A 13,357-nucleotide genomic window follows, 5' to 3' on the forward strand; every position below is an offset into this window, starting at 1 on the left:
GGAGGTGAAGTGTGAGGTTGTTTGCTTGGATCAGGTTCACTCCAACGGTTTGTTTTATCAGTCGCTTCTCGCTGGGAAAGCGTCAAGGGAGAGCTTCCGCTATCACCAACAGCCGGGCCGCTTGGTTCTGATGTCGGCGCACACACATGCACACACTTTAATGAGCTCGCTTCTGTCACTCAGAGAGAGGAACTCTTAGATTGAGCCTCATGCCGGTCGTGAGGCTGCAAGAAATAAAAAAAGATAGAAAGGAGGAATAAGACGAGGGAGAAAAACGCTTCCGAGTGCCAACTTCTTCTGTAATTCCCAGACTGATACAAGACACTTGAGTCATTTTATAGATGTGCTTTTCAAGAAAGACTCCATTTAATCCCTTAGCCACACTCGAAAGGTAGCGCAGCAATCTGGAGACCACCGATAGTCGGCTCGGAATGTAAAGCCGTGATAACGTTTTTTTTTTTTAAAAAGGAAATAGTGCCGCATCTGTGTCGGGGTAGGAAAGATTGGACTTGGTGCGGACATTCATTCTTCAGGTTCCCCGTGATCATGAAACATCAACATCTGGTGTGCTTTTTAAAATACTTCTTGAATAGTAATTCAGAAACCAAAAACTTGCCACAAACTTTGCCAGGCCGTGTGATAAGAGATAAATCATCAGGTACCAATGTGTCAAACGTGCAGCTTCTCACTGAGACACAAATCCGGTTTTCTCAAGCCCTTGTGTCATCTTGGCTGGTTGCCGACAAAGGATTCACTGATGTTCAGGCCCTTGATTGATGGCACACATCGAAGGGAAAAAGGTCCAAATCCGTGGAGTTCTTTTTGCATTATGGATGGCAACCAGTGATTGGACTCCTTTCTAGCTAAGGGCTAGCTAAGCTAGCTAAGAGTTCACGCTAACGTGTAAACTGTAGAAACATTGCTGAACTCAATTTTGGGGGGGGGGATATGGGGCCAACCAAATTAGAGTTAGCGGGAGGGGCTATCTTACATTCTGAAGACAGCAGGCCACTTGCGAGATCAGCATCTCATTTCCTCGCCAACAGGCGACGCCAATGCCCGCAGCAGCTGCTCCGACTGTTTACCTCAAAGGTGCCGACAGCTGGATGGCAAGGCAGGTCAACGCCATCACGGCTAGCTCAGCGTGATGAAGACGTGGAAGCTAACGGAAATATGACCATTCCGGTTCAGTCAGAGTCCAACTAATGACTTGCTATTGTGCCAAATGCCGAGGCTAACATCACGCTGGTATTATGAGCGTTTCTCTCGCTGCCTGCCAAGGTCACAAAAGCTTTTTTTGTCACATGATCCTTCCTTCAGACAGTGTCAACAACACCCAAGAATTCCTACACATTCCGTGCTGATAAGAGACTTTTCCGAAACTCCTGATAGACTTTCAAAATGTTGTGTACTTCAATTTTACCGGTGGAGCTGCATGTCTACATGTCGCTTTACCCATGATTCAATTTATTTGATTTATTTCTGGTAAAGTCTATTCCAATTCTTGTCAGGTCATAGTAACATATTTAATGCTGTGGCCTAGCATGACTCAGCATTTTTATTCATTATAGAGCTTGTTTGTGGAACTGGGTAAGTGCTGTTGTAATTTTTTGGTGAGCAACTTCCTATTTCTTGCCAATTGGAAAGTGGAATTTTTGCCACAACATTATACAGAATGGAAGCCGTGTGATGTTGAGTAATGGAAGCCCAGCGACATTTACTCTTTGCTTTATAACCCCCCGGTGGCGAAGCACGCTTGCTATTTATAGTGGAGTTCAAAAGGAGGCAAGACTTTTCTTTTTTAAAAGCAGCCAAGCTGCTCATTTCAACTGGATGGGACCGATTCAAAACACACGAGATGAGGTTTGATGAGGAGATGGCGCACGTCACATTCCCCGGCTGTGTTTGTGCGAGTCCGTGCAAAATGTGTGTATTTCAGAGGACAGGAACCGAGCCGGTGCGCAGATGGTTGCCAAGAAAGCCATCAGTCTGACAAGTATTTTGGAAAAATATGTCACCAAGATAAAAAAATAAAAATAAAAAGAGTCAAACGCATATATCACATGACTTAATGTTGCCTGTCTTCGTGTAACAAATGTAACGATTTACTCGCCCAAATGGTGCCAGCGTTAAAAAGGCCAATTTCTATCAGTCTCGCTATGCTTAATTCATCAGAGAAGCATTTAAATGAGCCCAGGAGGCGTGCTAATGGGGCCTTAATGAAAACCTCCAGCCTGCTCATTAAAGTGGACACACGCACACACACAAACAAACATCAAGCAGGAAAACACATACACAAGAGACGCACAACCCAATCTGTTTATCACATGACCTGTGTTCTACTCTCCTTTCATCACCTCCACTTTAGCGCATCCCGTCACAGGCTAGCAGGAAGCCAAATGCAACGGTCGTCATGGCAACTTGATAAAAAGCATCCATTGCTGCAATCAACTTTGATGTGAATAGGGTTCTCACTAAGGGGTCATATGTTTGCTATCTTTGGATTAGTCACCCTGTTTTTTTTTTTGCTTTTTATTGACTTTGGGTACCGGTTTGAAAAAATAAAAAATATTTGTCGATAAAGTGTATTGAAATACATGCTCACAAAAGTGAAGATATCGGTCATGTTAATCGTCATCAAATATCAAATCATGAACTTGTTGACAAGGCACCAAACCTTGGAGACTATTTATGTGCTCCTGTTTTGGTTAGCAATAGCATCTCTGAATTGAGGTTATTCCTACTGGGGCTTTTTTGTTGGGCATTCGGAGGAAAAAAATCGACACTCGACCACTCGACACTTTCAATGAGGAATAAACTGTTTGTGATGCACAATGGACAGATGCTGGATGTTTTTCTGAATAAATATATTCTACTAGTCTTGATGGTTATACTTTGATGAGCCTTCTGCTTGGCCGCTTCCTTTCTTCCTCAGCGTAATTCATTCCATTATGCCAAGCGAGCCGAAGGAATTCATCATGATGATTAGTGTGACGCATGCTGGAGCGATGGAAGGGTCATAGTTCAAAGATGGAGGTGAACACCGCCCCCCACCCCTCCTCTTGAAAAACCTGATCTAATTTGCCACATTTCTTCACATCTTGTTAAGTGTTCCTCACACTGAAGTGCTGCTGGGACTCAGCTGGGGGGGTTCATCTCGTCTTTTCTTACCTAACAGCTTCTGGCAGTGAGTCTTTGGAAGTAGAAACTCGGATTATGTTCAATTAAGACATAGCACATAGAAATTGTGTCGATGCCGGGTGGTTTGCAATATTCCTGCAGTGTAACATCGCCGTCTGGTGGTCAACCAGAAAAGTTTTTTTCTTTACTTGCGTGACATTTTCCAATAAATAAATAAATAAAATAAATAAATAAATAAATAAAAATAAAAAATAAATAAATAAATAAATAATAAATAAATAAATAAATAAATGTTTGGATTAAATTTCTAATATTTTTTTTCCAAGATGATGAACTGATAAGCTTTTGTTGCCATAAGAAATAGTACCAGTGAATGTGAGAGTAGTTATTTGTCATGAAAAGCACCTAAAATGAATTCAAATCACGGATTGTCTTTTCTCATTTATTTTTAAAATATAATCGCTGACTTTGATGTGTGTGTAAAATAATTTTCAATGAATAATGGATGCAGCTAAGGGTAATGGCTGCGTTGTTGTAAAATGTGCTGTGCTGAAATGCGTCACCAGAGGCCACTAAGCAAACACCCAGCAGCCTGCATCTTATGCAAAATGGAGTTACATGGACTACTATGTTCGCAGACTGAATATACAGTATATAATTCATGAATTCCTCACACACTGGCGGAGCTAGAGGGGGGGGGCCGCGGGGGCACTGGCCCCCGTATTTCCCCAGCAATTTTTTTCAATATATGCACCCGTCGCCTGTAGGGAACATATCATACATTTTTATTTTGGCAGACCCCCTGGAGATGTCCAAGGAAAACATCCGAGCTTCGTCACTGTCATCACATACATGTAAACTGCAAGTGGGGGATTCGAACCCAAAATCTCAGACTGCGAAGCAGACGTGCTAATCACTTCTAGACCATGCTGTCATCGCAAGTCTCGTATGTTTGTACTTCACTTTTAAGCCAATGCTTTTGTTGTAAGATTTATGACGTGTCGGGATAGGATGTCGGTCGTTGTGAGATCAAACGTCTTTGTTCATTAATTTTAAGTTTTTTATTGGATTTGACTTCAGTCAGTGTTTATTGAAGAAGACAGTGCAATGAAAGTAGATACTGGCAAGTAATGAAGATGTCAGGTTTGAGCCTTCGACCTGATTTATTGAGGTATTAAAAAAGCCCCTGCTATGTGAAAGTTAAGCAAAAGTTTGGCTAACATGGAAGAATTTTCGGTGGTGTTTAAGGACATCTGGATGTTTCAACCTGCAGATTGACAATTACAATGAATTGACTAAAGTTTATGTCAGGATTCATTTCATAATCAAAGCAATAGTAATTCTCGCCTCCCATGTAAACAAGCAGAAATGGTTGTGATGTGTTTTTTATGAGCCAATTAACACTTCATCCCAACACCAATTGTGTTGCTTATTCTGGTGTACACAATTTGGCCACATGGGGGCAGGATAAGACAAACATCTCTCATAACCTCTCGAGTTTCAATACAGCAGTAAAATTAGTCACTCTGTGCAGGAGATGAGGAATATGTGCAAATGAGTATTGTCTGTCTTTATGTGTTGCAGCAACATTTGTGTTCAGGCATCTGTTGCCTAAAGTTTAACAACACCACCACATCCTGTAGATGCTAAATATTAGCCAATATGTGCCTATGGATTTTCCCATATTTATGGGGATTGTTAGTAAATTTTTTGCTTTTATGTTTATTTGAACTGTAACCATCAACTGAGAATAGCAATAAACACCTTGAAGCCTCATTTGGAAAATGCATTTTTTTTTTTTGTGTACACGTTTTTACCCCCTCTCATTGCACACCCGTGTGCGAAAACACAAACTAGGTCACCTTGCAGTGCAATACTAGGCTCAGCTGGTATGTGCGTTTGCATGTGTTTGTGTGTGCACACCCACGAGAGTTGCATTTTGTCCTCTAATGTTCCCCGCTGCGTCCCTGTGGCTCCACAGAGAGAGAGCAGAGTCATTAGGCGACCTCAAAGTCACTTAGCCCAAACTCAATTAGCCGACCACAAGTCAGAGATGTTTACACTCATGTTTATGTCACCGGTCAGGATGCTTTCTGCACTATGAGTCAGAGAAGAGTAATAAACTTTACAAGTGTGACCTATAAGATGTAGAGAATGAGAGCCGTAGAAATCATAGGAGGACGACCGTGAACCTTGTGAATAAACATGGTGGTCCTTCGTAACTGAAAATCCTTGAACATATCGTGAAGGGACAAAAACAAGGACACGGCCGGGTGGGATCGGCACACACTAACTGGTTTGGCCTCATCGGAGTGTAAACATCTGTTCAGTAGTGCTAGTTCATTCCCAAGTTATTAAATTTGATTTCTAAATCATATTGTTGGCCGATTGGGTTCGAAGAAGCCATTCTAGGACTCTGGAAGCAGGTATCCTGATGCAAATCTGCCTTTTTTTTTTTTTTGCATAAGGCATTTCATATGGGTTGAGCATGCAAGTCAAATTTGATGGTTATTGTAATGATTTGTTAAACGGGAGTGCGGGAACCTTTAAATGCTTCTGGCAATTTCAAAATATTTTCATAGCATCCGGGTATCCATTTAGGGTGGGGCATCTGACTCACGCAGGTCCCTTCAACCACCTCTCACAAGGGTGTTGGGTCACCATGGCCACCCCACTGAAAATTTTCTAGCTACGCCTCTGACTGCAAGACATGTAAAATAACTATTACTCCACCTTGCTGCCTGTATTTAAGACCTAAAGTATATAATTGATTATCCCATCTTAATTGGATTTTGCTCATCTCAAAGTGATTGCTCACAGTACCAGAAAATAGAATTAATTTCTTTTTGCGCATAGGTATTCAGGGGTAGCACGTGTGTTAAATGAATGGTGTGCTGCGTACGTATAAGAAGTTTAGTGATTATTATGTCGAGCCCATCCCCAATTGTGTCTGAGAGAGAAAAGGGGGTGGATATCGACAGTGTGTGCACATCGGCAGCTGGACGCGATGCTGCGTGCCCCCCGCGGTGGCGCGCTTGGAGCGGCCAACTTAGCTTGCCATCTCCAACACGCACACAAAATGAACAATGATGTATCTTCTCTCCTTTTCCTGCAAACTTTAGCTTAGTAGGGAAATAACTTCATCGCCGGGAAAATGTCCACGCCGCTCAATTCCTCGCCGCCCGACCAAAACCATCTCTCGTCAGCCACCACCGATCGGACGGACGCTTCTGAGGTGACGGTGGAAGGGCGCATCCGCTTACTATTCTTCGCCGTGTGCGTGACCATCGCTGCCGCCACTTTCGTCGGCGGCGTGTACTCGCTCCTGTCCCTGCTGCAGATGAGAAGGAAGACATCTCTGTGTCTCATTGTGGCGTCCATGTCCGTGGACGACCTGCTCAGCGTGGTGCCGCTTTCCCTCTTCATCCTCCTGCAATGGGAGCGGGACGGACGCTCAACCAGCTTGTGCAACCTCGCCGGGCTCCTATATGTCTTCCAAGGGGTTTCGAGCAACATGAAGGCCTGTCTGATCGCCGGGTACACTTTTTACGTGACCAAGAAGTTCGGGGTGCTGCGCTCCATCCGGCGGCCCCTCCGGGTGATGTGGGCCATCGCCGGCGTGTGGGTGGTCAGCTTAGCCATCAGCGTGCTACCTTTGTGCGGATGGGGTAGTTTTGCGCAGGCTCCCCTTGGCTGCTTCCCGGAGAGTGAAAGCTTCTACACACTGTTGCTGTGTCTTTTGTATTCGTTGTGCTTTTGTGGCTTGCTCTTCTTCTTTCTGCCGCTCACCTACCAGCTGCTTTGCTCCGGAGAGCCGCAAAGGAGCGTGCAGTGCGCGGCGTATTTGGGCGACGTCCGCTCGCTCTCTCGGGACAGCCTGGATAAAAGTTTCGGTGCTTATAAGGAACTGAGCCCGAGTTCATGCGGGACGACGTGCGAGGTCAAGGAAGGGAAGGAGGCGGGCGCTGGGTGCTCCGGGGTCATCTGCAGGCAAAAGTCGGGGGGTGTGGGAGACTCGCCTGTGGTGTTTGCGCAAAAACGCTTCTCCATGATCCTGGCGGTTGTCAGGGTTACTCTGTGGATGCCGATGATGATGAGTAACAACACACACACACACACACACACCACACAACGCGTTTAAAATTTTACATCAATATGATGAATGCATATTTTCATAGCATTTGAATAAGCCAACAAGTGTCAACTGAAAGCCTTGAGATACGAGTTACTGATTGATTATTAATCATTTTTTGCCCATGATTTAGAATATGGTCGTTTTATGTCTACGTGTGCTGCGCCACTCTTTGTGTTCAAAGATCCCTTGCACAAAGCATATACGTGTAACAAAGTTCAGAGTGCATCAAATCGAACCAAATTGAATCACTCCGCTTTAAAACGCATAAACTCACTCAGAAAATGGATGAGTGGAATTTGCAATGCATACTGAGAAGCCAAAGAATGCAAAAATGAGTTTTTTTTGGAGAGTTATACAAAATCTGTGTAGGGTGCAATTAAAAAAAAGCAAAGACTATTATTAAAGTAAGGACACCTGGTCTGGAACACAGGTCACATGACCTCCAACGTCAACTCGGTTTCATTCATACCCGTTTCCTCTTCTCTTTCATTCACAGACTCTGATGTTGGTGCGCCACGCCGCTAACGCACGCAGCTCATCCCTAGAGACGCTGGGCTTCTTCCTGACGTTGCTCGCCCCAGCCGTCACGCCGCTCTTCGTGTTGTCTAAGCGCTGGATCCACATGCCGTGCGGCTGCTTCATTAACTGCAACCGTGAGCCCGCGCCTGACCCTTCAGGTAGCCAGGAATCGAATCACTGACCAATGACTCAAACAATTACATGGAGGCAACTAGAGATGAATTTCTATTACGACAAAGCCCGTAGAGTAGACGTGGCATCTGAGAAGCCGGAGTTTACTCTGAAAGTAAATACACGATTCAAGGATGTATCGCTTTTTAAAATGTAACAATGTGATTCGATTCCGCAACGATTCCATTCGACATGGTGCGAGGCTAGCTTTTGTTGTTTATGAATATGCAACAAAAGGTAAAGTTATCGAAAACTCAAATCATCCAAGTTAGCTGAATTTAAAAATCAAATCATCTACAACGATTTGATACGTATACACGGAGTGCAATACGATTCGACGATTTTCTAATGTAACGATTCAGCCTGTTCAAATCTAAACCGATTCTCCAATCGCTTTTTTTGTTGAATCCATTCACAGCAATGAAAAGAAGATTGGAATTCAACCTCTCCCTCCAGAAAGGCTGCGGCGTGTTCAAGCTATCCCACGCTAACATATCTCTCGGTGACACGCCGGCCGAGAAACGAGCCTACCACAGCCTCTTCAACAGCAATTTTACAAACAGCCGTCTAGATGCGTTGGAAACTGCTGGGCTCTGCAGCTTGGGCCCAAATTTTGCTTTCAGCGCCCCACTGCCAGTGGACAGCTCCTTTCATCCAGATCTCTTATTAGAAGACTTTGGAAGCGGCGGAGAGGCACTGGCTGATTGCCCTCCGCTGCCCCGCGAGAATCACGGAGGTGAGGAGGGCCTCCGTGATGTTCCCTCGCTTCTTCTTAATCAGCGGGAAAAGGAACGCAGTCTCACAGACACCTCGTCTGTGTTCGAGGGTTCGGAAAGGAGGCTGTCGCATGAAGAGTGCCGGAAAATCGAGTTGACGGATTGGGAGTGGTGCAGGAGTAAATCGGAGCGAACGCAAAGACAGGTACACCGTTTTGCAATCCTGACACCAAAGCAACTCCGTGAAGCAATTTGTAGCTGTCGTTTTGCAGTTTACGTTGGCGGGAATCAAACCTGTGACACCACAACGTGCTAATTTGCGCATGTGAAGAAACATTACCAGTTCCGATAAAACTGCTCATCATGCTCATCAGAATTTATTTGCAAGATAACTGCACAGCTGCCTAGCAAGGTCGTCTGCGTTGTGTTTTTTTTTTTTTTTCTTCTAGTTAAACCTCAAATTGTCTCCTCTCTTCATCCGGACTGAACCTAAAATGGCGCACGTTTAGTCGAGCAATCGAGCGAGATGCTGTCAACCATGCTTTAAGCATAAAATGTCCGCCTGTCAGTCAAAAAGCAAATATTCATTACATGCTGCCCGACAGAATTGAGCTCACAGTTGGGCTCGGATCAATTTATTGGCTTCTTAGCGGAGGGGTGCCGATGCCGCCTGGGATGTGCGCTCATGTCTATAATAATTGGGTTCATCCAATCGATACTAACAATTTTTTTTTTTTGTAATTGTGGTTTACTTGGTACACAATACATCACAACAGCACAACAGAACCAAATATGGTTCTGGATGTGTGAAGAAATAATGAAAATAGACTTCACATACAGTTCTATTAAATATAAAGGACTCACAGGGAGATGAGAAAATAAATACCTGTGTCAGCTGTATGAAGAAATATAGTAAAGCTGAAAAATGAGCCTCCCACTCCTCACGATATATGAAAAGCCGTTTATTTATCTTGCCCGTGCAAGCTGCAGAGAGCCACAAAGCTAAACATCCATCAGCAACAAAGTTTGTGATTCATGGTTGTGTTTTCTTGCTCATTAGCAGCCGTGATGTCATTAGCCATTGTCTCTGCGGCGTACCGTCAATCCCCCTCTGGTCTTCCAGCTTCTCTGGAGAGACGTAAAATCAAAGCTTAAAGACATCTTTGGCCTCTCGCTGACTTCAGATTTCATCGCCGAGGATGTTTTACCCCGCGGGGTGGCTTTATTATACGTTCCCGTGGAGCAAAACGGAAAACCTTTAAATCTTCTACATCTAGTCATGTAAATAGATGGCAGCAAAATTTCAAGGGAGCCCCCAAAATGGGTCTCAACACACCAATCATAGCAAGATAACCAAACCGAGATTCACCAAATGGGTCTTAGCTGACTTTGATCACACGTAAGAGAAAATTTGGCATCTCGTAGCGGCAAAACGACGTGCCTGCTAACTTGATACACTCGGCTCCATCTCGTGACGCTGTCTTACATTTATTTATTGGAAACACAGGATAACCTTCATCCAAGGCTCAAACGTAATCATTCATTATTTGATTTCTGGCGGATCCCGCCTAAATAGATTTATGCCTCCGCGAGGCGTTCACTTCCATCTGGATGCTCATCCCGCTGATGGCTTCTAAGCATTATTTGATTTACTTGACAATGTGATCTTCTTCAGCATTCGAGTCGCACTCCCTCCCTTTTACGACCCCCCCCCACCGCCCCCCCCACACGCACTCATTCACACCAATAAGATAATGGAGCCAAGCATTGACATCTTTCTTTGTTTCGAATGTGCACCATCGCCACACGATCATTACAGCGGAGACTGCTAATGTAAATAATGTTGAGGCCTCTAATGACACCCGACACGGTCTCCTCCTTTTTCTTTCGAACAGCAGCTCAATTATTTTGTGATAAACTGCCAGCAAGTCATCAAGGCCTGGGCTGTAATTAAATCATCACATTATTGGTGTGGAATTATAAAGCGTAGCTCTAGTAGCAAGTTTGAAACATACCGATTTAGAAAAATTGATATATTCTGTTGTGTGGACTCTTCTTTTAATGTAGAGGTCACCAGCCGGTCTGTCCATCCCGCTGTGCGCTTTCCAGGGAACCGTGTCCCTGCAAGCCCCCACTGGGAAGACCCTCTCTCTGTCCACCTATGAGGTTAGCAGCGATGGATTGAAAATCTCCCCCCAAAATTCCAAGAGGGTATGACGATGTTTTATTTTGTATTCTGAATGGATACATTGTTTATTTAGTCAAGTTCTATTTAGTTTACGTTGTGAAAAAAATACTTTTGAGTGTATTTAATGCTATTTAAAAGCTAGTGGCTATAGTCAATAGTGACAAGTCTCTAGTGACTAGCCACTGGTGACTACCACTAACCACAAGTGATTCGTCTTTTGTGGCTAGCAATAGTCACAGACTTGTGGCTAGCAATAGTGACTAGTCACTAGTGTCTGTCAACATTTGTGCCAGTATGTGAGTGTATTTGCACAAAGGTTATTTGTGTTTACCTCACCACCAAAGAAGGGATGCTGAACTTTGTCTTTTTTTTTCTAGCAATAGTGACTAGTCACTAGTGTCTAGCCACTAGTGCCTAGTCACTAGTGGCTAGTCACTAGTGCCTAGTCGCTAGTGCCTGGTCACTAGTGCCTAGTCGCTAGTGCCTGGTCACTAGTGGCTAGTCACTAGTGTCTAGTCACTAGTGCCTAGTCACTAAAGGCCACTTGGCTAGCCACTAGCCACTTGTGGCTAGTCACTAGCCGCTAGTGGTTAGCATCTTTGCCTCAGTTTATGAATTTGCTCAACTGGCGAGCAGACAAGTGTGTACCAACCAACGTTTGGATGTTTATGCGGGTTTTTCAACTGTGCTAATCTCTAGGTGGAGGTGTACCGCTCCAAATCGGTTGGCCACGAGCCCAGTGCAGATGACAAAGCATCAGGTGACCACACAGGCGATGTGAACTTCAACGGCATCAGTATGGGACTGGACATCGGATTAGGAATGGGAACCGGGGTAGGGGACACCAATGTCAAAATCCACTTGGAGGTCCTGGAGATCTGCGATAACGAGGAGGCCATGGACAGCGTCTCCATCGTGTCAAACATCAGCCAGTCGTCCACGCACGCCCGCTCGCCGTCGCTGCGCTACTCGCGAAAGGAAAACCGTTTTGTTTCCTGTGACCTGGGCGAGACGGCTTCCTACTCTTTGCTCATCCCCACCACCGGTAACCCGGAAGCTGAGTCCATCAACATCACCATACCCGACACGGTGGAGGCCCATCGTCAGAACAGTCGCAAACAGACGCAAGGGAGCTCGGGATATCAAGAGGAAATACAACTCCTCAACGAAGCCTACAGAAAACAAGCGGGAGACACCGAGGACTGAAATTCTGCCTGTGTTGGTGAAGGTAAAGAAAAAAAAAGGACTTTCACTTGACTCAAGCAGAGATTAATAGATTCAGACGTGTTTTAGGGGTGACGTTGTGGTCACATGTTTAATGTCACCAATGAGGGGAGGGGTCAGCTGACCCGTGAGTCTGACTCATCCCTGTTATTTTTATTTTTCAGTGTTTCATTACAAAAAAAGTCGCCTTGACCGCATGGATGCAGACCTGATGATGGTAATGGGTTTTGATGGAGCCGCCACAAGTGTTTATCGTGTGTTTCGCCCTTGCTAGTGCGCCGTATTTGTTTTAATCATGCCGTGTTTCACCTCCGCATCCATTATGTATCGCGCGGTCAGTGTTTTAGTATGCAAATGAAGAGACTGCAATTGTATGCCAGTTTTTTTCTTTTTTCTTTTTTCTGCACACAAGAATGTACAATACCTTTTTTCCTAAACGCAGGAAAAAATTGGGGCTCATTTTTTTATCCAATCACTGCATGCGTAAATTCACAAGTGAGATTCCAGAAGTCATTTTTGTGCATTTTAATGGAATTGAATTCTTACATTGTTGCCGACCATTCAATCAGAACCAAATATGCCTTCATTTTCTCCAGATAGCAAATTTATGTGTGTAAAAAAAAGAATAGGTATTTGAAAATATCCATTGATATGTTTTTGATGTTGCCGCTCTCGGATGCATCATCTGTGAGTCATTTGCAAGCTTTGCCATCATCCTTTGGCGATCTCACCTCATCAACGGCAACATGTTCCTCCCCCCCCCCCCCCCCCCCCTAAAGAATGTTGTCATTAAAGATTCATTATGAGAAACTGCCTACGGACGAGACTGCTGAGAATTTCTATTTTCCAGCGATGTCGTGATGTATGACAATTTCAGTTGAACCATAATAAATGCAAAAGTGGAATTCCGCCATTTTGGTGCCAAAGGTTCCGAGTGGAGCAGGCGTAGCGGAATCAAAATGTTGTTACTCGCTGATCCATTCATGCCTTACTTTTGATTAATATTTGTGTTAAATTGAGTAATCAGTAAGTGTTTTGCTTTCTTAGCTTGTGGGAATTTAGGCTTTGGGCATCGGGCGCATGAGTGTCTGCATGTTTATTCATTCACGCCAGCCATCTGGTTCGACACACGACTGGGATTCCTTATTGGAGGAAAAATAAATAAAACATCTATTTAAACTTTCATTTGTTGATTATTATTCTAAAGCTTAATGGCACTTATTCATTTGTGCTCTGCGGATGTGTATATTGTCACTGTTTTTT

At 44.2% G+C, this 13,357-nt stretch overlaps 1 protein-coding gene across 1 annotated transcript; it reads left to right on the forward strand.

Annotated features, from left to right (window-relative positions):
• Positions 1-5,472: 5,472 nt before the first annotated feature.
• On the forward strand, positions 5,473-13,256 carry LOC147054188 (putative G protein-coupled receptor 149). The gene is made up of 6 exons (XM_085916865.1): positions 5,473-5,567; positions 6,264-7,233; positions 7,772-7,953; positions 8,385-8,887; positions 10,750-10,893; positions 11,570-13,256. The coding sequence occupies exons 2-6, from the start codon at positions 6,296-6,298 to the stop codon at positions 12,074-12,076; spliced, it is 2,274 nt and encodes a 757-aa protein (XP_085772991.1). The 5' UTR covers positions 5,473-5,567; positions 6,264-6,295; the 3' UTR covers positions 12,077-13,256.
• Positions 13,257-13,357: the final 101 nt, after the last annotated feature.

Source organism: Syngnathus leptorhynchus, chromosome 7 (genome assembly GCF_054491065.1).
Source record: "Syngnathus leptorhynchus isolate UIUO chromosome 7, UIUO_Slep, whole genome shotgun sequence".
Classification (NCBI taxonomy): domain Eukaryota; kingdom Metazoa; phylum Chordata; class Actinopteri; order Syngnathiformes; family Syngnathidae; genus Syngnathus; species Syngnathus leptorhynchus.